The 25,203-nt window shown below is 44.2% G+C and overlaps 1 protein-coding gene across 2 annotated transcripts in view; it reads left to right on the top strand.

The window, feature by feature from the left end:
• LOC124776573 (farnesol dehydrogenase-like) overlaps window positions 1–24,988 on the top strand; it is a 129,383-nt gene extending 104,395 nt beyond the window's left edge. For both annotated transcript variants that reach the window (XM_047251620.1, XM_047251619.1), the window contains exons 3-6: window positions 9,050–9,179; window positions 10,448–10,577; window positions 18,310–18,474; window positions 24,810–24,988. In XM_047251620.1, coding sequence (XP_047107576.1) covers window positions 9,050–9,179; window positions 10,448–10,577; window positions 18,310–18,474; window positions 24,810–24,851 — 467 coding nt within the window. In that variant the 3' untranslated portion in view covers window positions 24,852–24,988. The remainder of the gene's footprint in view (window positions 1–9,049; window positions 9,180–10,447; window positions 10,578–18,309; window positions 18,475–24,809) is intronic.
• The last annotated feature ends 215 nt before the right edge of the window (window positions 24,989–25,203 follow it).

Here is a 25,203-nt window from a genome sequence, read left to right as displayed (position 1 = left end):
CAGTACTACTTGAGACATTAGTGGAGTCCATGCCACGTCGTGTTGCGGCACTTCTGCGTGCTCGCGGGGCCCTACACGATATATATATATATATATATATATATATATATATATATATATATATATATATATATATATATATATATACTGCTACACCTGCCTAATATTGTGTGGATCTTCAGAGCCAAAGATGCTGGTACACCTGCCTAAAATCGTGTAGGGCTCCCGCGAGCACACAGGAGTGCCGCAACACGATGTGGCATGGACTCGACTAATGTCTCAAGTAGTGCTGTCACATAGACATATAGTGACCAGGGAAATATTAAACGAATTCCAGCCAGTTTTCGTAATTTGTTTAATAACTCAGAGAGAAGCATACACTTTTCCAACGGAATTATGGTATTTTCTGTGTCAGACTAGCAGAATTACATGAGGCAAATTTTTTTGGTATTACTCATATACGGATCCGTTAAGAAATGGCATAAAAAGAAACGTTGATACGGGTATTTTATGCTGCTGTGGTCGTTCGAATACTGTGCCCCAGAAAGTTTACGCTACAGTTCATGGAGACATGCGCGAAGTCATGCTTGAACATCTGCCCTTACCAACCTGCACGCATTTATTGTGCCAACAGAATATTAAATCGCTGACCCACGTCGAGTGGTCCCACTGTACTTCAGTCAACTCCTCCAAATTGGAAAAAATAACTGTGTAAGTAAGTGCCAATTGCCTCTACGAGGCAGGTGTTCGTCGAGAGTGGCACACGCATCACGTATTGTTGACCTCAACGACATTAGGTTCCATGGAAAGTGGGTCACAGATATGGACCACCATCCGATCGGTCGCAACAATATCACATAAAAAAATATTCAATGTGATTTTACTCTGCATTTTCTTGCTGTACCTGTATTAGAGTTACATCCCTTAACTGCACTCACCACCGCTTGAACAAATAAATGTTAATACTGAAAGTTATCTCTCGGCGAAAGATCTGGTTGGGGGTCGGTGCTCGGAATGACGGTGTCCTTGAAAATGAGGTATCTGTTAAGATGGAAGGTGGCAAGACGGTATCTGGATGCACCCGAAATAAAAACGCTTGATGTTTAGATGAACTGAGTTGCCGGATCTGCCCATTTATGATAGTTGAATAAATATTAAAAAAATAACTTGGGTATATCTATCTCTTGCACAATAGATAGCAGTAGGACATAAAATCAAAGTTTGCGAGGGCAGCCGGCCACGGTGGACGAGCGGTTCTAGGCGCATCTGTCCGGGACCGCGCAACTGCTACGGTCGTCGCAGGTTCGAATCCTGCCTCGGGCGTGGATGTGTGTGATGTCCTTAGTTAGGTTTAAGTAGTTCGAAGTTCTAGGGGACTGATGACCTCAGATGTTAAGTCCCATAGAGCTCAGAGCCGTTTTTTTTTCTTTTACGAGGGCATACGTAAACATGTGCTATGGTAAAAATATCACATTTAGTGAAGAACAGGTGAACAAACTAATAAGCTAAACAACTAATAAATGCTGGCCGATGTGGCCGAGCGGTTTAGGCGCTTACGTCAGGAACCACGCTGCTGCTGTGGTCGCAGGGTGGAATCCTGCCTCGGGCATGGATGTGTGTGATGTCCTTAGGTTAGTTTGGTTTAAGTAGTTCTGAGTCTAGGGGACTGATGACCTCAGATGTGTTTGGAGCCATTTGAACAACTAATAAATGGATGGTGTTATTCATAACACACTTGGCTGAGTTCCAAAAGCACATTTACAACTGCGTCTTAGAGACACCCGCACGATTTATCATTAAATTTTAATTATGGAAGGGTCAGAGGAACGTTTTAATGGCGACATTCACGCACGTATACGCATATAACAGATATTCTGGACAATATAAGAATAAAGAAGAAATTTCACCATTATGCACGTGATTGGCGAACGGTCGTTCGCTTGTCTTGAGTTCACGAAGCAAGTGAACAAGAATTCGTCGTTAAGAATGAACTTAACAGTTGCACCAAAGAAGAAATTCTGAAACTAATTCGGAAGTCTTACCTCGAGAATCAGTAACTATGACGTGTAATGATTCTGCAAATACGCGAACACGTGGTCGTCACAAACAAAAATTCTGCATAAAATGAATGGTGAAATTCAAAATAGCTGACCAAATTAGACAGGATACATTACTGTGAGTCACGATCTGCAAACTTAAGGGTCTTAGATCCGTACTTAACACGTTCTGAGACAACAAAGACATGTGGAAACTAGATTCCGAAGAGAAATCGAGTGCACATGTCCGAGCAGAGGTAGAGCAGAACAATGGATTGCAAGCGTGGCCAAATGCAACTGTTTATAACGTTCCGAAATTAACCGCAAAAATTGTGTATACCGCTCAACGAACAATGAGCGATGACAGCAGGACGTTAAATCTACAAAAATAAGGTAATGAATTAACTATGAATAGGCACACTCACACTTAGTCGGTGTCACCCGTCTCGCGTCTCCAGGTACACCGCTGAGTGAACTCTTTGGAACCCACACGTCCTGTTCCTCGGGAAGTGCTCAGAGATCTCCCTACTGTCTGGTGCCAACCCAAGAGCCTCGTCCAAGGTGAACAGAAACGTCTTTGGTACATGGTACGTGCTTTAAAGGGTTCGCTGTTCTGCCACAGTAGCAGGCAAACTTTTACTCCTACAGATCTAGATACTGAAATTTACCTCGTACACTCTCGTTCATGCTTTTCATATATCAGGTGAGAGGAGGGGAGGATGTATGTACTGATATACTGGGCATAGATGTATTGAATATGGTGTGGGGCTCCGAGAATTATCAAAAATCTTAGTAAAATGTGAGGTGAAATAAAGGTAATATATATAAAGGAATATAATCCCGAGCTCGTATCGTGTGGTCTCTATAGACACACTAAGCTGCTCAGTCTCTTTTTTTATGTGGTGTACAGTTTGCGCCCGGAAAGGAAGCGCCAGAGGTGGGTACATTAAGTTAAGTGTTAAACAAAATGATGAAGAGGCTCATGTAGAGACCCTTCAATAGCGTTATCGTAGAGGTTAACGAGATCTCATAAATGTGTAGATCGTCGTTGAAAGAGCCAATAGTCACTAAACGAATGATTTGGAATTTTTTTTTTCATTATAGCATTATTGATTTCGAGGCTTCGAACCTGATACATACACACAACTAGGCTTTAAAATTGCTACAGCACGAAGACGACGTGCTACAGACGCGAAATTTAACCGACGGGAAGAAGATGTTGTGATATGCAAATGATTAGCTTTTCAGAGCATTCACACAAGGGTGGCGTAACCTACAACGTGCTGACATGTTTCCAACCGATTTCTCATACACAAAAAGCAGTTGACCGTCGTTTTCTGGTGAAACGTTGTTGTGATGCCTCGTGTAAGGAGGGGAAATGCATACCATCACGTTTCTGACTTTGATAAAGGTCGGATTGTAGCCTACCGCGATTGCGGTTTATCGTATAGCGACATTGCTGCTCGCGTTGGTCGAGATCCAATGACTGTTAGCAGAATATGGAATCGGTGGGTTTGGAAGGGTAACACGGAACACCATGCTGGATCCTAACGGCGTCGTATCAGTAGCAGTCGAGATGACAGATTTCTAACCGCATGGCTCTAACGGATCGTGCAGCCACATTTCGATCCCTGAGTCAACAGGTGGGGACGTTTGCAAGACAACAACCGTCTGCACGAACAATTTGACGACGTTTGCAGCAGCATGGACTATCAGCTCGGAGACCGTGGCTGCGGTTACCCTTGACGCTACATCACAGACAGGAGCGCAAGTGATGGTGTACTCAACGGCGAACCTGGGTGCACGAATGGCAAAACGTCATTTTTTCGGATGAATCCAGGTTTTGTTTACAGCATCATGATGGTCACATCCGTGTTTGGCGACATCGCGGTGAATGCACATTGGAAGCGCGTATTCGTCATCGCCATACTGGCGTATCACCCGGCGTGATGGTATGGGGTGCCATTGGTTACACGTCTAGGTCACCTCTTGTTCGCATTGGCGGCACTTTGAACAGTGGACGTTACGTTTCAGATATGTTACGACCCGTGGTTCTACCCTTCATTCGATCCCTGCGTAACTCTACATTTCAGCAGGATAATACACGACCGCATGTTGCAGGTCCTGTACGGGCCTTTCTGGATACAGAAAATTTTCGACTGCAGCCCTGGCCAGCATTCTCCAGATCTCTCACCAATTGAAAACGTCTGGTCAATGGTGGCCGAGCAACTGACTCGTCACAATACTCCAGTCACCACTCTTGATGAACTGTGGTACCGTGTTGAAGCTGCATGGGCAGCTGTACCTGTAAACGCCATCCAAGCTCTGTTCTGACTCAATGCGCAGGCGTATCAAGGTCGTTATTACAGCCAGAGGTGGTTGTTGTGGGTACTGATTTGTCAGGATCTTTGCACCCAAATTGAGTGAAAATGTAATCACATGTCGGTTCTAGTATAATAAATTTGTGCAATGAATACCCGTTTATCATCTGCATTTCTTCTTGGTGTACCAATTTTAATGGCTAGTAGTGTACATGATATCAATTTGCGGTACGTTGATCATAGGACCCGCATCTTACTGATCTAACTGTTTAACAGTGACGTGCACTGTCAAACCCACAGCTCCAGTCAGGAAGCGGCGACCGCAGCTGCCGATCGCCTGGATCCTAAGCAACTGCTATTCGTGTGAAGTCAAGTTTAGGAATTCCACACCGACGACAGGTGTAAAAGGAGGTGGGTTTAGTATTGTGTCATTAGCAGAGGGGCAGTAGCGGCAGAATGGGTCGGACAGGAGTGTTCAGTGACGTCGGATGTGGGCTGATCACTGGATGTCTCCTGTCTCCGTGAAAGTTGCCTCGCCGGGCTAGCTCCAAGGGTTCGCAGCTACTGTGCGTCAATGAGCCGCCTGCAGCCCTGTGACCAAGCAGAGGCTAGGGCAAAGAGCTTTATCAGTGGGAGCCCGGCGCTTTGTCATCTCCTGAAGTGTGCCTTCAGCGGATAACTATCTTACACGTCCCCACCGAGCGAGGTGGCGCATTGGCTAGCACTCTGGACTCGCATTCGGGAGGACGACGGTCCAATCCCGCGTCCGGCCATCCTGATTTAGGTTTTCCGTGATTTCCCTAAATGACTAGGCAAATGCCGGGATGGTTCCTTTGAAAGGGCACGGCCGACTCCCTTCCCCGTCATTTCCTAATCCGATGAGACCGATGGCCTCGCTGTCTGGCATCCTTCCCCAAAACAACCCCAACACTTTCCCAAAGAAACACGGCTTGCAGAAAAATAAAAGCCTAGCAGTGGTTGCAGCTTTTTTACTTTTAGAGGACCTATGATGTGAGGGCAGTTACGAGCATGAAAACATGTCATTGGTAAAAACGTTTGTGACGTCACGAATACGGAGTAGAAGTTGTACCTATTTTGAGAATGAAGGACGAATCGGAAAGTCATCAGGATTTTAGCGCAATGCACTTTCTTGGCGGGAGTTTTGTGTAAGAGGGAATCATGCCACTGGCCGGGGAGTCTTATTATACAGTGATTTGCACCTAGCTGCTGTATACCACGACGAAAAGAGCAGGCTGTACAGTTTAGCTATAATATAGAGAGCTATGGGACAGAGACGTGGACGGATTGAACAGTCCATTGAGAGACGAGCAGACCCGGATCTGGGGCACTCCTTCGTAACCTATAGGGGCCGAGACTTTATATTAGCTGAAGCACGACCCACGTCCTGTACTATGACAGCAGCTTTCCGTACGTCTCATGCTGAATATTTATGTTGAGCATTATTAGCTGCACCGGCATCGTAGGACAACGCTTGGTCCGCATTTACTCATATCACTGTGGTTGTCTGTCCCAGTCCAGCATTGCTTTAGTAGATACACGTGTTCCTCAGTCTAACTATATTCGTTGGAATAAAAGTTCCTGAGTTGCGTCAAAAGGGCACTTTCTCATTTATTCTGAGGTAACGCTTAAAATCAGCAGATACCTAGGGCACATTTTGTAATATCAACTAAAGTTCTTCCATAGGGAGATGCGGTTAATGTGTATTTTTAGTTTATTAAATTAATGGATTTAAAACATTTTTCTGTTAACACCCGATTCAATCCCGTCTCCGGCCATCCTGATTTAGGTTTTCCGTGATTTCACTAAATCGTTTCAGGCAAATCCGGGATGGTTCCTTTGAAAGGGCACGGCCGATTTCCTTCCCAATCTTTCCCTAACCCGAGCTTGCGCTCCGTCTCTAATGACCTCGTTGTCGACGGGACGTTAAACACTAACCACCACCACCACTGTTAACACCTTCTACTGATAGCTGTTGTGGTAAAAAAAAGGAAAATTTGGAAAATATTTCGAGTAGATTAGCCGACCATGTTATAGTTCTAGGTGGAGATTTTAATTGGCCAGATATAGACTGGGAGACTCAAACGTTTATAACTGGGGCAGGGACAAAGAACCCAGTGAAATTTTTTTAAGTGCATTATCTAAAAACTACCTTGAGCACTTAAACAGAGAACCGACTCGCGGCGATAACATATTAGACCCTCTGGTGACAAACAGACCCGAACTATTTGAAACAGTTAACGCAGAACAGGGAATCAGCGATCATAAAGCGATTACTGCATCGATGATTTCAGCCGTAAATAGAAATATTAAAAAAGGTAGCAAGATTTTTCTGTTTAGCAAAAGTGACAAAAAGCAGATTTCAGAGTCGTTGACGGCTCAACACAAAAGTTTTGTCTCAAGTACAGATAGTGTTGAGGATGAGTGGACAAAGTTCAAAACTATCGTACAATATGCATTAGATGAGTATGTGCCAAGCAAGATTGTAAGAGATGGAAAAGAGCCACCGTGGTACAATAACCGAGTTAGAAAACTGCTGTGGAAGCAAAGGGAACTTCACAGCAAACAGAAACATAGCCAAAGCCTTGCAGACAAACAAAAATTACGCGAAGCGAAATGTGGTGTGAGGAGAGCTATGTGAGAGCCGTTCAATGAATTCGAAAGTAAAGTTCTATGTACTGACTTGGCAGAAAATCGTAAGAAATTTTGGTCTTATGTCAAAGCTGTAGGTGGATCAAAACAAAATGTCGAGATACTGTGACCAAAATGGTACTGAAACAGAGGATGAAAGACTAAAGGCCGAAATACTAAATGTCTTTTTCCATAGCTGTTTCACAGAGGAAGAAAGCAATGTAGTTCCTTCTCTAGATTGTCGCACAAATGACAAAACGGTAGATATCGAAATAGATGACACAGGGATAGAAAAACAATTAAAATCGCTCAAAAGAGGAAAGGCCGCCGGACCTGATGGGATACCAGTTCTATTTTACACAGAGTACGCAAAGGAACTTGCCCCCCTTCTTGCAGCGGTGTACCGTAGGTCTCTAGAAGAGCGTAGCGTTCCAAAGGATTGGAAAAGAGCACAGGTCATCCCCGTTTTCAGGAAGGGACGTCGATGTGCAGAACTATAGACCTGTATCTCTAACGTCGATCAGTTGTAGCATTTTGGAACACGTATTGTGTTCGAGTATAATGACTAGAGACTAGATATCTACTCTGTAGGAATTAGCATGGGTTTCGAAAAAGAGATAGTGTGAAACCCAGCTCGCGCTATTCGTCCACGAGACTCAGAGGGCTATAGACACGGGTTCCCAGATACATGCCGTGTTTCTTCCGCAAGGCGTTCGATACAGTTCCCCACAGTCGTTTAATGAACAAAGTAAGAGCATATGGACTATCAGACCAATTGTGTGGTTGGATTGAAGAGTTCCTAGATAACAGAACGGAGCATGTCATTCTCAATGGAGAGAAGTCTTCCGAAGTAAGAGTGATTTCAGGTGTGCCGCAGGGGAGTGTCGTAGGACCGTTGCTATTCACAATATACATAAATGACCTTGTGGATAACATCGGGGGTTCACTGAGGCTTTTTGCCGGTGATGCTGTGGTATATCGAGAGGTTGTAACAATCGAAAATTGTGCTGAAATACAGGAGGATCTGCAACGAACTGACGCATGGTGCAGGGAATGGCAATTGAATCTCAATGTAGACAAGTGTAATGTGCTGCGAATACATAGAAAGAAAGATCCTTTATCATTTAGCTACAATATAGCAGGTCAGCAAATGGAAGCAGTTAATTCCACAAATTATCTGGGAGTAGGCATTAGGAGTGATTTAAAATGGAATGATCATATAAAGTTGATCGTCGGTAAAGCAGATGCCAGACAGATTCATTGGAAGAATCCTAACGAAATGCAGTCCGAAAACAAAGGAAGTAGATTACAGTACACTTGTTCGCCCACTGCTTGAATATTGTTCACCAGTGTGGGATCCTTACCAGATAGGGTTGATAGAAGAGATAGAGAAGATGAAACGGAGAGCAGCGCGCTTCGTTACAGGATCATTTAGTAACAGCGAGTGTTACGGAGGTGATAGATAAACTCCAGTGGAAGACTCAAGAGAGACGCTCAGTAGCTCGGTACGGGCTTTTGTTGACGTTTCGAGAACATACCTTCACCGAGGAGTCAAGCAGTATATTGCTCCCTCCTACGTATATCTCGCGAAGAGACCATGAGGATAAAATCAGAGAGATTAGAGCCCACACAGAGGCATATCGACAATCTTTCTTTCCACGAACAATACGGAACTGGAATAGAAGGGAGAACCGATAGAGGTATTCAAAATACCCTCCGCCACACACCGTCACTTGGCTTGCGGGGTATGGATGTAGATGTAGATTTAATACTTCGCACTTCTCCACTTTCGAATCCACAGCTACCGCCATATTTTTCATATTAGTCATTCCGTTGTGCTTAACAATTTCAACTTGGATCTTAATGGTGTGTCTGGCTCTTGATTAACTTCCGGGGTCACGGTGAATATTTTAAACAAGCACAGGGTTATGCAAACCTTCAGCTGGAACCAAGTGACTGTTCACCAGGTTAACCATTTAGTAACACAGATTGCATAAATGTTTACGCACGTGCAGTAGTATTTATCTTTGTTCTTGTGACCAGAGGGCAAGACGGAAGACTGGAAGCGCATCCTGGACGTGAACGTGCTGGGTCTGAGCATCTGCACCAGGGAGGCCGTGCAGGACATGCTGGGCAGGGGCGTCGACGACGGCTTCATCATCCACATCAACAGGTGCGCTTGTGTCACTTCCTGTCTCGGCATTGTGTTCTTAGTTTTATTCAGTAACGTATGTCTGTACCTTGCAGTCTAGTGTAGACAATTTAGTCATTTAGACACAGCTTTGCGATCCTAATAGTAATGTATGAGCCTGTGTGTTACGCCTGGTGAACAGCTGTTGCAACAGGTGGAAGACAGCACCAGCAATCATTGTCGATGGTGAAAGGTATTCACTTGGACACGTGTCAGGTTAAGTTCCCGCACACAAGCTCGTAAAGATTCAGCAAACCTTTAATAAGCAAAAACGTTTTAATTGATTCGTACATGAAAAGTCCCCCAGAAAGGTAACAGAACTGCGTTAGCTCAAATGGACATGACTATTTTTTTCTTTTTTTTTCATTTGACAATCATTTACGAGGTTTAAAATATAAAACAGCCGAACATCTACACGCTTAGTGAGACCAGCTGTAGCTAACAAACTCTAGCCGAGATCGGGTGTATAAATATTGTCCATGTATTGTATCACAGTCTAGTTTTCATATGGTTTATTATATATTTCAAGGACCTTCACTAATATCAAATTTAATACTACGCACTTCTCCACTTTAGAATCCACATCTAGGGCCGGATGGCGCTTCAGTTCCGACGTAGCAGGTGTGTAGAAATTTCATGGTCACTTTTGTTTGGATCGTTACTTGGCACGACAACAACCAATTATTTCCAGTGAAGGTCACGGAAGTAATGATAGAAAGCCCGGTTTCTACCGTAATTTGATGCAGCAAGAAAACCACTAACGACTTACACAAAAATTCCAACACAAGAAACTTTGTTCCCATAATACCACTGTCTCTGAATTGTTCCTTTCCAATCAATAGAACCAGTAGTAAGTCATACTGATACTCCAAATACATCCCTCGGAAAGTGTCACGTTCACGTAATTTGTCCCTGACAGTAGTAAAAATTAATACGACCGTGGAGCTATTTACATTTCCAAGAATGGACTAAGCGTAATTCATCACCACCATTGATTTATGTGCTGGGTCCAGATTATTGAATGTAAAAGTACAGTCAGGTAGAAGTAAGAAGGAATAAGAAGAAGTATTGGGAAGAAGAGTAATTAAGTAGCACTTTACGAAATAGACAGCAAAATATAATCAGTGTGTTTCACTGGTAAATTATGAGTTGATGTTAATCTTCCAAGACGGGCCTCACGTACTGATATGTTACTCACATGCGATGCTGGATCCTGTTTCAAAAGTTGTAACCTGGTATCAAATTTTCAGTGTCGCCGGACACACACCACCGACTATAGATGGTATGGCGATGTATTTCGCCAGCAAGCACGCCGTCAAAGTACTGCTCGAAGGGCTGAGGAAAGACCTGGTCGCCAAGGGCAGCAAGATACGAGTTGGGGTAAGTCATCCATCATAAGTGGCACATGTCTAATGAAGGAAAAGTCACATTCTGTCTGCTTTCAAATTAAGGATGCTTGCATATCATTATTGTTATGAGACTATCTTTTATTTGTTTTTCGCAAGTTATCTTAGTACTTGTATTCCAGCTATTCTTAGTAACGTAGCATATGCTGATTCTCATTAATCAAGAAAATATTGCAGATACAAGTTACAAAGTTACAGGTCGAACAGAACGCACTTAGTCCAAGTATAAGACCCATCACACGTGATTAATAAAAGAAGAAAACGCAGTTCCGGACGAAGAATCAATATTTGAACATAGACTATCTTTGCCACATACAAATTAAGTCAGTGTATTAGCGTTCAAATAAAACAAGACGGATTATGCTAGCAAATGAACCGTGCGAACAAGGGATATATGGTCTTACTTTTGATTTATGTGTAATTGGCGTGATGTGGATGCAAATCGTCTTAAGAATCTGATGTCTGTGAAGCCTAGTGTTTGGACAGGAACTAGGCGAACAATAGCACAGCTACAGTGATTATTGCAACCACATAATATGAAATACGGTCACGGGAGTGAGATTCCAGTATAATGTGCGAATTGGTTGGCACATTCTTCCAGAAACCGGACTGCACCTGTAAGAATCGAAGGACATGAAAGGGAAGCAGTATTTGAAAAGGGAATGAAACATGTCCCAGGCCTACCCCGGTGTTATTCAGTCTGTACGTTGAGCGGGCAGTAAAGGAAACTAAGGAAAATTTGGAACGGGCATTACAGTTCAGGGAAAGTAAATAAAAAATCTGAAACTTGCTGATGGTATTTTAAATCGCTCAGAGTCTGCAAAGGATTTGGACGAACAGTTGAACGGAATGTCTTGAAACGATAAAATCGTCAACAATAGTAGTGGGATGTAGTCGAATTAAATTTGGTAGTGTTAAGGGAATTAGATTAACAACGGAGATACTGAAAATAGCACGTAAGTTTTGATATTTGGTAGTAAAGTAACTGACGATGCAAGAAGCAAATTTGATGCAAACAGCGTGGCAATGGGGAGAAAAGTATTTGTCAAAAGGAGAATTTAGCTTACGTCTGATATAATTTTCAGCTTAGGAAACTTTTTCTTAAAGTATTTGTATAGTGAAATGTAGACGGTAAGCAGTTCAGTCTAGATCGGAACAGAAGTCTTTGAAATTTATTGTTTCAGAAGCATGCTGAAGATTAGATGGTAACTAATAAGGAGGTATTGAATAGAATTGGGGAGAAGAGAAATTTGCGTCACAACTTGACTACAAGAAGGGATCGGTTGGTAGGACACGTTGTGAGGCATCAAAGGGGGGGGGGGGGGGAAGGAAGGATTCGAGGATTCGGTTGATGGGACAAATCCCGAGTAATCAAGGAAGCGCCACTTACGTAATGGGCCGGAACAGAAAGCAGGTTCAAATGGATATTGGTTTCACTATTTATGTAGAGATGAAGAGGCTTCCACAGAATAGGCTAGCGTAGAAAACTGTACCACACTAGTCTTTGCAACAACAACAACAACATACTTACACGAGGTGAGCTCTGGATGATCTATCCTATATAACGAAAAGATAATGGGACCAAGACCCTAACCTGTCGACAGACGTTAATGTACATCAACGGGGACAGTTCAAAATGTGTGTCCGGACGAGCACTCGAACCCGGGTTCTCCTGCTTACATGGCAGACGCTCTAGGCATCTGAGCCACCGAGTGCAGATAGGATAGAGCGACTGCAGGGATTTATCCCCTGCACGCTCCCCGTGAGACCCACATTCTCAACTTAATGTCCACACACTACGTTGGTAGTGCCCCTGCCCATTACACTCGTTACTCGCGGCAGACAATCTTACCGGGTCCCGTAAGACTTCGGGCAATGCGTGTGCATCCAGCACAGAACAAGAAGGTCAATGGCCGGTTAGCCTTAACTATATGAAGATCTAATCTGTTCTTTCGGACATGTGTAACATCAAAGAAGCTGCAAGGATGCTTTGCCTGCAGACTTACACGTATGGAAAACTAGTAGGTCTGTGCATGAAATAGATAATTTGTCAACCTGCAGAGAAGCCATGTTTCGTCGGAAGGCGTTAATTTCGGCAATTTCTGACAAATGATAACAGATTACTGTTGTGTCTAGACAAGACAGCCTAGACACAATGAGAGGAAGCCGAAAGGCACGCGCTAAGCTAAAGCAGGATGGCGTGAGGTCTGAAACAGGATACGTAATGAATGCTATAAAGAAATGTACGTAGCTTCTGGAATACTTAACTTTAATCCATCCTTTTGGTACATCTGGAGATTGTGGCGATACAAGTGAGACTCTTTAGATACATGCAACGTTACTAATGGCGCCTTGCTAGGTCGTAGCCATTGACTTAGCTGAAGGCTATTCTAACTATTGGCTCGGCTAATGAGCGAGGCTTCGTCAGTGTAGTCGCTAGCAAAGTCGTCCGTACAACTGGAGCGAGTGCTAGTCCGTATCTCGAGACCTACCTTGTGGTGGCGCTCGGTCTGCGATCACACAGTGGCGACACGCGGGTCCGACATGTACTAATGGACCGCGGCCGATTTAAAGCTACCACATAGCAAGTGTGGTGTCTAGCGGTGACACCACAATTACACTTCAACTAAAATACGTCTCAGGCTACTTTGCAACCGAATATGGGATTCACCATTGAAGAGGCAGGGACGTTAGGGTGGAGCGTACTATGTACGATGTAATCATTAGTGACAGTACAAGTTCAGATTGGGTATGAATAAGAATGAGATTCTCATCAAAGGAGCAATTCGTGCATTTGCTCACGCGATTATAGGGAAACCAGAGAAAGCCAAATCTGCGTGTCCGCTTAGGGATTTGCACTGCCACGCACCGAATGCCACCTCGCTTGCTGGATCATCCGTGTCGACAATGGCCTGGTACTGACCTGCAGTCCACACAGCATATACTAGGGCTTCCCCTGCATCTTTCTCTGCCGCTCTGAAATCACCTGGTATACCTTACATCCCTGTCCACGGTACTGGTTGATAACTTCATTCCAACTGCTCCATAAGTGAACAGTCTCGCTTCGTTTCTGCGGTCATAAATTTTTGCCACCACCCATTAAGTTAAAACATCTATTCACTTTTCCGACTCTACGAATAATTTGTGTCCTTTCTGTCAATGGTTCATTACTGTAGATCATTCGGCAAATTACGCGAATGCATATGACTTCTGAACAGGTGTTTATTACCTGAGTCTTTTCCAACCTTCAGAACACCGAGTACCATACTTCATTCAGACATACGATTGTCGCTGTTGTGATCTTCAGTTCGAAGACTGGTTTGATGCACCTCTCCACATACTGTATTTGGTGCAAGCCTTTACATCTATGCATACCTACATCTATTTGAAACTACTGTATTCAAACTTTGGTCTTCCTCTACTTTTTCTTACCACTCCTCCCCTTCCCCCCCCCCCCCCCTCGCCCACACCATGTATACCTCTAGTACCAACCTGACGATTACTTCATGCCTCAGTATGTGTCCCATCAACTGATCCCTTCTTTTAGTCAAGTTATGCAATAAATTTATTTTTTTCTTTTCAGTTCGATTAAGTATCTCACAATTAGTTTTTCCGATATACCCATTTCATCTTTAGCGTTTCTCCGTAGCACCGCATTTCAAACATTTCTATTCACTTCCTGTCTCAGCTGCTTATCGTCCACGTTACACTTGATTTCAGCGCTACATTCCACATAAATACCTTCACAAAAGACTTCCTAAAACTTAAATTCGCATTAGATCTTAACAGAAATCTTTCGTGTTTTAGCTTATCTACATTTCATATTCTCTCTATTTCGGCCATCGTCAAATATTCCTGCATGACTAATAGAATCCATCTACTATTTTAGTGTCTCATTTTCTAATCTAATTCTTTCAGCATCATCTGGTTGAATTCCGTTGCATTTCATTATCGTATTTTTGCTTTTGTTGATATTCATCTTATAACCTCTTTTCAAGACGCTGCCCATTCTAATCAACTGCTCCTCCAAGTTCACTTCTGAATTACTATATCATTAGCAAACCTCAAGGTTTTATTTCGTCTCGCAGAAGTTTAATTCCCTTTCCAAATGTCTCCTTGATTGCCCTCACAGCATGTCCAGTGTATAGATTTAGCAATATCGGAATAGGTTACAAGTCAGTCTCATTCCCTTCTTATCTACTGCTTTCCTTTCATGTCTTTCAACTCCCATAACTGCAGTCTAGTTTCTGCACAAGTTTTAAATAACCATTCAGTACATTTATTTTATCGTTTCTATCTTCATAATTTCAAAGATCGTATTCCAGTTGACATTGTAAAAAGTTTCCTGTAAATCCAGACATTATAAGCATAGATTTGCCTTACCTATCATCTAAGATGAATCGTAGCGTACTATTGTCTCGCGCGTGTGTCCATTTCTGCAGAACCCAAAGCGATCTTCCCAGGTCGGCATCTACTAGTTTCAATTCATGTCAGTGTGTTGAACCATGGCTTATTGTATTGATAGTTCGTCAATATTCACACTTTCAGCGCCTTCCTTCCTTTGAAATTGGATTCTGAAGTCTGATGGTATTTCGACTGCCTCCTATAACTTTCACACCAGGTGGAACAGTTCTGTCATGGCTGTATCTACCACGGATCTCAATAGTTTTGAAGGAATGTCGTCTACTCCAACAGTCTTGTCTCGACTTATGTCTTTCAGTGCTCTGCCAAATTCTTCTACCAATGTCATGATCCCCAGCTCATCTTAATCTACTTTATGCGCCCTTTCTATTGTATTACCCTCAAGGACATTTCCGTTCTATTGTCATCTATAGATTTCTTTCGCTTTTCAGCTTTCCCTTGTTTGGTTAGAACTGTCTTTCTATCTGATCTCGCTTTTCAGCTTTCCCTTCTTTGGTTATAACTGTCTTTCCATCTGATCTCTTGATACTCATACACCTTCTCATTTGTGCAATTATCTCCTTATAATTCCTATAGGTGACGTTTATCATTTCGCTAGTAACGAATGCTTCAATATCATTGCATTTCTCATCTGGCTACTTCTGTTTTGTCGTTCTCACTTCCTGTCAGACTCAATTTTTAAATGTCTGTATTCTCTTTTGCCTGTTTCATCTGCTGAATTTTTGTATTTTCTCCTTTACATTCATTCTCTCATTCTTTGTCCAATAATTTGTACTGTGCTCCGTGTTTTTCCCTATTTAACCTTGGCTGCCTTCACTGTTTTATCCCTGAAGAGTACCCATTCATCTATTGTTGTGTTTCTTACCCCTCTGAAACTCTCAACAGCCTCACGTTCGTCAATTTATTCAAGTCTCGTCTTTTTTTTACTTTATATCTAAAATTCATAGCTAATAACTTATGGTCAGAATCCACATCTGCCCCTGGAAGTTTTTGCCTTATAATTTGATTACGGAGACTATTCCTTACCATTATGCAGTATATTGGAAACCTTCCTGTGTTTCCAAGTCTTACACTTACACAATCTTCTCTCATGATATTTAAACCAAGTATTAGCGATGCTTAAATTATGTTCTGTGCAGAACCCTATCAGGCAGCTTCCTCTTTCATTGCTATACTACATGTTCTCCTACTATTTTTCTTTTCCCATTTCCTGCTACGGATTTCCAGTACGCCATCATAATAGCAGTTGAAAGAGTAGTTCTTACGGCGTCGCTGTGCATTTAATATTAAATAAAGCATGAATACCCGCATTCGTGGCCTACACTACGTTTTACACGTAACTAGTAACGATAATCTACACTCCTGGAAATTGAAATAAGAACACCGTGAATTCATTGTCCCAGGAAGGGGAAACTTTATTGACACATTCCTGGGGTCAGATACATCACATGATCACACTGACAGAACCACAGGCACATAGACACAGGCAACAGAGCATGCACAATGTCGGCAATAGTACAGTGTATATCCACCTTTCGCAGCAATGCAGGCTGCTATTCTCCCATGGAGACGATCGTAGAGATGCTGGACGTAGTCCTGTGGAACGGCTTGCCATGCCATTTCCACCTGGCGCATCAGTTGGACCAGCGTTCGTGATGGACGTGCAGACCGCGTGAGACGACGCTTCATCCAGTCCCAAACATGCTCAATGGGGGACAGATCCGGAGATCTTGCTGGCCAGGGTAGTTGACTTACACCTTCTAGAGCACGTTGGGTGGCACGGGCTACATGCGGACGTGCATTGTCCTGGTGGAACAGCAAGTTCCCTTGCCGGTCTAGGAATGGTAGAACGATGGGTTCGATGACGGTTTGGATGTACCGTGCACTATTCAGTGTCCCCTCGACGATCACCAGTGGTGTACGGCCAGTGTAGGAGATCGCTCCCCACACCATGATGCCGGGTGTTGGCCCCGTGTGCCTCGGTCGTATGCAGTCCTGATTGTGGCGCTCACCTGCACGGCGCCAAACACGCATACGACCATCTTGGCACCAAGGCAGAAGCGACTCTCATCGCTGAAGACGACACGTCTCCATTCGTCCCTCCATTCACGCCTGTCGCGACACCACTGGAGGCGGGCTGCACGATGTTGGGGCGTGAGCGGAAGACGGCCTAATGGTGTGCGGGACCGTAGCCCAGCTTCATGGAGACGGTTGCGAATGGTCCTCGCCGATACCCCAGGAGCAACAGCGTCCCTAATTTGCTGGGAAGTGGCGGTGCGGTCCCCTACGGCACTGCGTGGGATCCTACGGTCTTGGCGTGCATCCGTGCGTCGCTGCGGTCCGGTCCCAGGTCGACGGGCACGTGCACCTTCCGCCGACCACTGGCGACAACATCGATGTACTGTGGAGACCTCACGCCCCACGTGTTGAGCAATTCGGCGGTACGTCCACCCGGCCTCCCGCATGCCCACTATACGCCCTCGCTCAAAGTCCGTCAACTGCACATACGGTTCACGTCCACGCTGTCGCGGCATGCTACCAGTGTTAAAGACTGCGATGGAGCTCCGAATGCCACGGCAAACTGGCTGACACTGACGGCGGCGGTGCACAAATGCTGCTCAGCTAGCGCCATTCGACGGCCAACACCGCGGTTCCTGGTGTGTCCGCTGTGCCGTGCGTGTGATCATTGCTTGTACAGCCCTCTCGCAGTGTCCGGAGCATGTATGGTGGGTCTGACACACCGGTGTCAATGTGTTCTTTTTTCCATTTCCAGGAGTGTATAATTTGAATCGTCGTTGCGCGTGGCCGGCATTTGGATGGGTGACCATCCAGCCGCCATCCGCTGTTGCCATTTTTCGGGGTGCACTCAGCCTCGTGATGCCAACTGAGTAGCGGCTTCGGTCAAGAATACCATCATAACGGCCAGGATATCGATGTGCAGACTCCACGCCCCTCCTATCCGCATCCTCCTCTGAGGATGACACGGCGGTCGGATGGTCCCGGTAGGCCACTCGTGCCTGAAGACGAAGTGGTAATGTGTTGATGGGATTCTCTTGGTGTTAATGGTTTTGTATGTAAGGTCGTGTGGGTATGTTCTGTGAGTGTGTGTGTGTGTGTGTGTGTGTGTGTGTGTGTGTGTGTGTGTGTGTGTGTGTCAGAGAGAGAGAGAGAGAGAGAGAGAGAAAGGAAGAGGAAGAGGGAAGAACAAAGTGATAGGATTTTGATTTTCAAAATTTGATTTCTGCGACTGTACTTACATCTTAGTGCAATGTGTCTTCTTGCAGGAAGTTTCTCCAGGCGCAGTACGAACTGAAGGAACATCAAACATGGCAGCTGCTCCCCCAAAGGTACTTGAATTTTTCTCCGAACTGAAGGATATGCCTTTCCTGGAATCAGAAGACATTGCAGAAGCCGTTGTCTACATGCTGTCCCAACACCCTCGCGTTCAGGTGAGTTACATAAAATATAGACTCGGTACAACTACATCTACATCTACATGGATACTCTGCAAATCACATTCAAGTGCCTGGCAGAGGGTCATCGAGCCACCTTCACATTTCTCTATTATTCCAATCTAGTGCTCTCCGGAGTGGCCAAGCGGCTCTACGCGCTCCAGCCTGGAACCGCGCGACCGTTACGGTCGCAGGTTCTAATCCTGCCTCGGGCATGGATGTGTGTGACGTCCTTAGGTTAGTTAGGTTTAAGTAGTTCTAAGTTCTAGGGGACTGATGACCTCAGCTGTTAAGTCCCATAGTGCTCAGAGCCATTTGAACCATTTTTCCCATCGAGTATAGCGCGCGGAAAGAATGAACACCTATATCTTTCCGTACGAGCTCTGATTTCCCTTATTTTATCGTGGTGATCGTTCCTCCCTATGTAGGTCGGTGTCAACAAAATATTTTCGCATTCGGAGGAGAAAGTTGGTGATTGGAATTTCGTGAGAATATTCCGTAGCAACGAAAAACGTCTTTCTTTTAATGATTTCCAGCCCAAATCCTGTATCAATAGTGTGACAGTCTCTCCCATATTTCGCGATGATACAAAACGTGCTGCCTTTCTTTGAACTTTTTCTGTGTACTCCGTCAGTCCTATCTGGTAAGGATCCCACACCGGGCAGCAGTATTCTAAAAAGAGGACGGACAAGCGTACTGTAGGCAGTCTCCTACTAGAGAGCAAATGCGCATTCATACCATGTAGAATGGTTACGTTAAAACAGTTCATTCTGTGTATCCTTTCCTACTTATCTCGGAAATAAAATGATTACATGGTGACTAGCTAGTATTAAGTAATCCAATAATTTAAAACCAGGTTCTTCTTTGATTTTGCATAACGATTATCATGTGTTTATGGTGCGCGGCTGCGAAGCATTATGCGTGAGTTGTTTGTAGAGGGTACAGGTACTCCACATCACGTACTTACTCGTAGACTTGCCACTTTGCTTTGGCCTCTGTTACTAAGCAACGGATTGAATCGGTAGCAAATACCAGAAAACCAAACATGTTAACACCCGGGAACTCTGAAGAGTAGCCCTCAAATTCTGTCTGGACGTAATACTAACTGAAGGCAGCTGGGATATAGGGCTCGTCAATAGGCGGACGGCACGTACATCTACATAGATATTCCGCAAGCCACCGAACAGTGCGTGGCGGAGGGTAAGCAGTACCACTACGTCATTTCCTTTCCTGTTCCACTCACATATAGAGCGAGAGAGAAACGACTGTCTATATGCCTCCTAATGAGCCCTAAAATCTCACATCTTATATTTGTGGCCCTTAAGCACAGTGTATGTTGACAGCAGTAGAATCGTTCATCAATGTGCTCCAAATGCCGGCTCTCTAAATATTCTCAATATCGTTTCTGGTAAAGAATGTCGGCTTTCTCTCCAGGGACTCCCAATTGAGTTCCCGAAGCATCTTTGTAACAATTGCGTGTTGTTCAAACCTACCGGTAACAAATGTAGCAGCCCACCTCCGAATTACTTCGATGTCTTTCTTCAATCTGACCTGTTACGGATCCCAAATACTCCACCAGTACTCAAGAATAGGTCGCACCAGCATATTATATGCGGTCTCCTTTACAGATCAAACTCTTTTTCCTAAAATTTCCCCCAAAAACCGAAGTCGACCATTCGCCATTCGCCTCCCCTTCCACAGTTCTCACACGCTCATTTCATATCACTTTGCAACGTAACACCCAGATATTCAAACGACTTGACTGTGTCAAGCAGGGCACTAGTAATACTCTATGCGAACATTACAAGTGTTTCCATCCTACACATCCACATTAACTTACATTTTTCCACATTGAATGATGATGATGCTTGGTTTGTGGGGCGCTCAACTGCGCGGTTACCAGCGCCCGTAAAAATTCCGAATCCTTGCTCAGTCCAATCTCACCATTTTCATGAATGATGACGAAATGATGAGGACAGCACAAACACCCAGTCATCTCGAGGCAGCTGAAAAATCCCTGACCCCACCGGGAATCGAACCCGGGACCCCGTGCTCGGGAGGCGAGAACGCAACCTCGAGACCACGAGCTGCGGACTCCACATTTAGAGCTAGCGTGCACGCCGGAAAACAGGCGTGGCATTGTTTTTTAACTACAACATGCGCTGCAAAGTCTGTGACACAACCAAGGCCATCAGAAAAGAGTTGAGCGAAATCATCGCATAGTGCGGCAACACTGTCTCCATGGTCATTAGCATTGATGCAAAGTACAGGGCTATTACAAATGATTGAAGCGATTTCATAAATTCACTGTAGCTCCATTCATTGACATATGGTCACGACACACTACAAATACTTAGAAAAACTCATAAAGTTTTGTTCGGCTGAAGCCGCACTTCAGGTTTCTGCCGTCAGAGCGCTCGAGAGCGCAGTGAGACAAAATGGCGACAGGAGCCGAGAAAGCGTATGTCGTGCTTGAAATGCACTCACATCAGTCAGTCATAACAGTGCAACGACACTTTAGGATGAAGTTCAACAAAGATCCACCAACTGATAACTCCATACGGCGATAATATGCGGAGTTTAAAGCTTCTGGATGCCTCTGTAAGGGGAAATCAACGGGTCAGCCTGCAGTGAGCGAAGAAACGGTTGAACGCGTGCAGGCAAGTTTCACGCGTAGCCCGCGGAAAATTGTCTTCATGTCACAACTGGAGACCGACAGCGCCGACTTCATCTTTCAACAGGATGGTGCTCCACCGCACTTCCATCATGATGTTCGGCATTTCTTAAACTGGAGATTGGAAAACCGATGGATCGGTCGTGGTGGAGATCATGATCAGCAATTCATGATGGCCTCCACGCTCTCCCGACTTAACCCCATGCGATTTCTTTCTGTGGGGTTATGTGAAAGATTCAGTGTTTAAACCTCCTCTACCAAGAAACGTGCCAGAACTGCGAGCTCGCATCAACGATGCTTTCGAACTCATTGATGGGGACATGCTGCGCCGAGTGTGGGAGGAACTTGATTATCAGCTTGATGTCTGCCGAATCACTAAACGGGCACATATCGAACATTTGTGAATGCCTGAAAAAACTTTTTGAGTTTTTGTATGTGTGTGCAAAGCATTTTGAAAATATCTCAAATAACAAAATTATTGTAGAGCTGTGAAATCGCTTCAATCATTTGTAATAACCCTGTACATTGTCCTGATTGCGAGGCCAAAAAGCTCAAATGCGTCCATGACAAAATGCTCGGAGCATTACTAGAGTGGAGCACATGAAAAGACAGTATTTTCGTCGTTGCACTATACGTGGCTTGCTAACTACACACGCCAAGCACTGAGATTTTCTGTCCAGTAAATGCAGTCAGCGTGGAATGTGAACGACGAAGCGGGGGCGAACCAAGCAAGTCATACGTTGATCTGTTCAGTAAATGGTTTGCACAAAAAGTCTTATAGCGAAGGGTGGAAGCACTCATACATGCAGTCACACGGAGCTATCACAAAAAATAAAGTAGTACCGAGCAAAAAACGACCTAAGAGGAGAAAAAGAACGATCCTCGTCGCCACTTTTTTTGTATCCCGCCTGGATAGGCGACGCGTGGATCTGCTCCTGTGAACTGCTTCTGCAAAATAGGCTGAGAGTGAAGGACGCGAGTAGGAGCAGGAAAAGGTGAAGCACTTCGGTACTGCAAGTAAAGTTAAAGCACCTTTACTGGTGTATAAACATATACACACACATTATTTAACTTTTGGTACAGATGAGCACGTAGGTGCGAAGCTGTTCATGTGTCGAAGCTAACAGCTACTAGAAGTTACAAAAGGCAAAGTCTATAATGGCTAGCCCCCCTACAAGTAGAAGCTAACAAGGGAACCTCCCCATCGCACCCCCCTCAGATTTAGTTGTAAGTTGGCCCTGAAAAACTGAACACAGATCAATCGAGAAAATAGGAAGAAGTTGTGTGGAACTATGAAAAAAATAAGCAAAATATACAAACTGAGTAGTCCATGCGTAAAATAGGCAACATCAAGGATAATGTGAGCTCAAGAGTGCCGTGGTCCCGTGGTTAGCGTGAGCATCTGCGAAACGAGAGGTCCTTGGTTCAAGTCTTCCCTCGAATAAAATGTTCAATTTTCTATTTTCCGACAATTATCGAAGATCAGGCAATCACACACAATTAAATTCGCTCTCCAAAATTCCAGGACATGTTCAGATTTGCTTGGACATATACAGGATTTGACGGTCTACACACAGAAAAATATGAAAGCGTTAAAAACATATGTTTTGACAGAGCACAGGGAAAACTGTGCGACTGTGAAACTGTTGCATTCATTTGTTGCAGTTTATGTGACAAACTCTTATGTTTTCATCACTTTTTTGGGAGTGATTATCACATCCACAAGAAAACCTAAATCGGGCAACGTAGAAGAATCTTTTTACTCATTCGCCAAGTGTACAAGTTAGGTGGGTCGACAACATATTCCTGTCATGTGACGCAAATGCCGTCACCAGTGTCGTATAGAATATACCAGACGGATTTTCCTGTGGAGGAATCGGTTGACCTATGACCTTGCGATCAAATGTTTTCGGTTCCCATTGGAGAGGCACGTCCTTTCGTCTACTAATCGCACGGTTTTGCGGTGCGGTCGCAAGAAACAGACACTAAACTTATTACAGTGAACAGTGACGTCAATGAACGAACGGACAGATCATAACTTTGCGAAAAGAAAAAAATTAAAATTTTCAGTTGATAGAATACTTGAACCAAGGCCCTCTCGTTCCGCAGCTGCTCGCGCTAACCACGGGACCATGGCACCCCTCAGCTCGTGTTCTTCTTGATGTTGCCTATCTTCCACATAGACTTCTCAGTTTGTATATTTTGCTTATTTTTTTCATAGTTCCACACAACTTCTGTTGTGACTTAGCACGACAGCCAAGTCACAACGAGAGGAAGCCGAAAGGCACGCGTTAAGCCCACGCAGATTGGCGTGAGGTCTGGAACAGTTAAAAGGAAATGAGAACTTAGAAAATGGACGCAGTTGCTGTAATACTTAACTTTAATCCACATTTGTAGAACATCGCTCTTAATGATACATGCTTCACAATATTAATTATCAAAGCTATGGCGCCTTGCTAGGTCGTAGTCAATGTAGCTGAAGGCTATGCTAACTATCGTCTCGGCAAATGAGAGCGTATTTGTCAGTGAACCTTTCCTTGCAAAGTCGGCTGTACAACTGGGGCGAGTGCCAGTACGTCTCTCTAGACCTGCCGTGTGGTGGCGCTCGGTCTGCGATCACTGACAGTGGCGACACGCGGGTCCGACGTATACTAATGGACCGCGGCCGATTTAAAGGCTACCACCTAGCAAGTGTGGTGTCTGGCGGTGACACCACAACTTCTTCCTGTTTTCTCGATTTATCTGTGTTCAGTTTTTCACGGCCTATCCACTGTGCTAACTTATAAATAAATCTGAGGGGGGGTGCGATGGGGAGGTTCCCTTGTAAGTTGCTAAGTCGTCTGCTCTTGATCAGATGCGGGAAGTGGAGCGGCGCTCGTAGAGCTGCACAGCGCCGGCTAGTTGTCGCTGTGGTCGGCGAAGATCTTCCGCTCTCGTAGTGCCAACCTAAGAACGGGCACCTACCCTGTGGCATCGATACCACATTAAGCAGGTGCTCATTATATTTTGGCTCATCAGCGTAATTTCACTGCACTTTCAATGACGGAACCACTGATCGTTATAGCGGTGTTCCGTAAGTAGTCGCAAAGTAGTGAAGATGAACGTCTATCGAATGGAAAATTTCGGAGTGCCAAACGAGATAGCTGACAATCACAGGGTATTCTCAGAACCATCTATTCAATAGGCAGCTGGTTTCTCATCACTGCAGTGGTCGGAGGTACCAATCAAATATTTGTCTTTTCTATTTGGCTGCAGTAGAATTCCAAAATTCTTGGGCACCCACACTGTATCTTACGGCATTACATTGTTTGTTACTAAGTCCTGTTTACACAAGGTCTTGTCTGAAAAGTAAATAGTTTTCTATGGACGAGGGGATAATACTGTCGTGAGATTGGGAATACGCCTTATTGCCACAAAATATCTGCAGCAAAAATTGTTTGAGGAGCGGACTCCACTGATAAAGGGATGAATAGTGTAAATGAAATTATTTTAAAAAGTTGGAATTTGGTAGTGACATCTTAATTATATTCACATCTAATGTTACTGGGAGTGAGGCGTTCCCTCTTCTCAAAATAACAATTTATTCCATATTAAAATAAAGTTATGTAGCTCAATTATTTGCAAGCTCTTACCTGTAACGTGTCAATTCTTGTTGCAGGTGCACGATGTAATTGTTATGCCAACCGGCCAACCGTTCTAAGGAAAGATGAGAACGCGAATCCCTCTGCTAACGATTGTGTGGCGTTCAGTTTTTCTGTAATAGTTATACTGATGAGCGAACAGTAATACTATGGTACGGTTGGAAACATTTTACAGAATAAACAGTCTCTTGTTAAATGGTGTATCTGTGTGATATTTTTTATACCTAGAATATTTTGCAATAGAACACTCTAAATGATACTACATTTCAGAATGTTCGTTAACGGTATGCGATTTTTAACGTTGCAGTTGATAACTTATGCCATCCAACTTGGTTCCTAGGAAAGAGGACGTAGGTAATCGATCCTGCCCCTGGGATGGATGTGTGTGATGTCCTTAGGTTAGTTAGGTTT

The sequence above is a fragment of the Schistocerca piceifrons genome, chromosome 2 (assembly GCF_021461385.2).
Source record: "Schistocerca piceifrons isolate TAMUIC-IGC-003096 chromosome 2, iqSchPice1.1, whole genome shotgun sequence".
Taxonomy (NCBI): domain Eukaryota; kingdom Metazoa; phylum Arthropoda; class Insecta; order Orthoptera; family Acrididae; genus Schistocerca; species Schistocerca piceifrons.
This window is presented reverse-complemented; position numbering and strand designations above follow the sequence as displayed.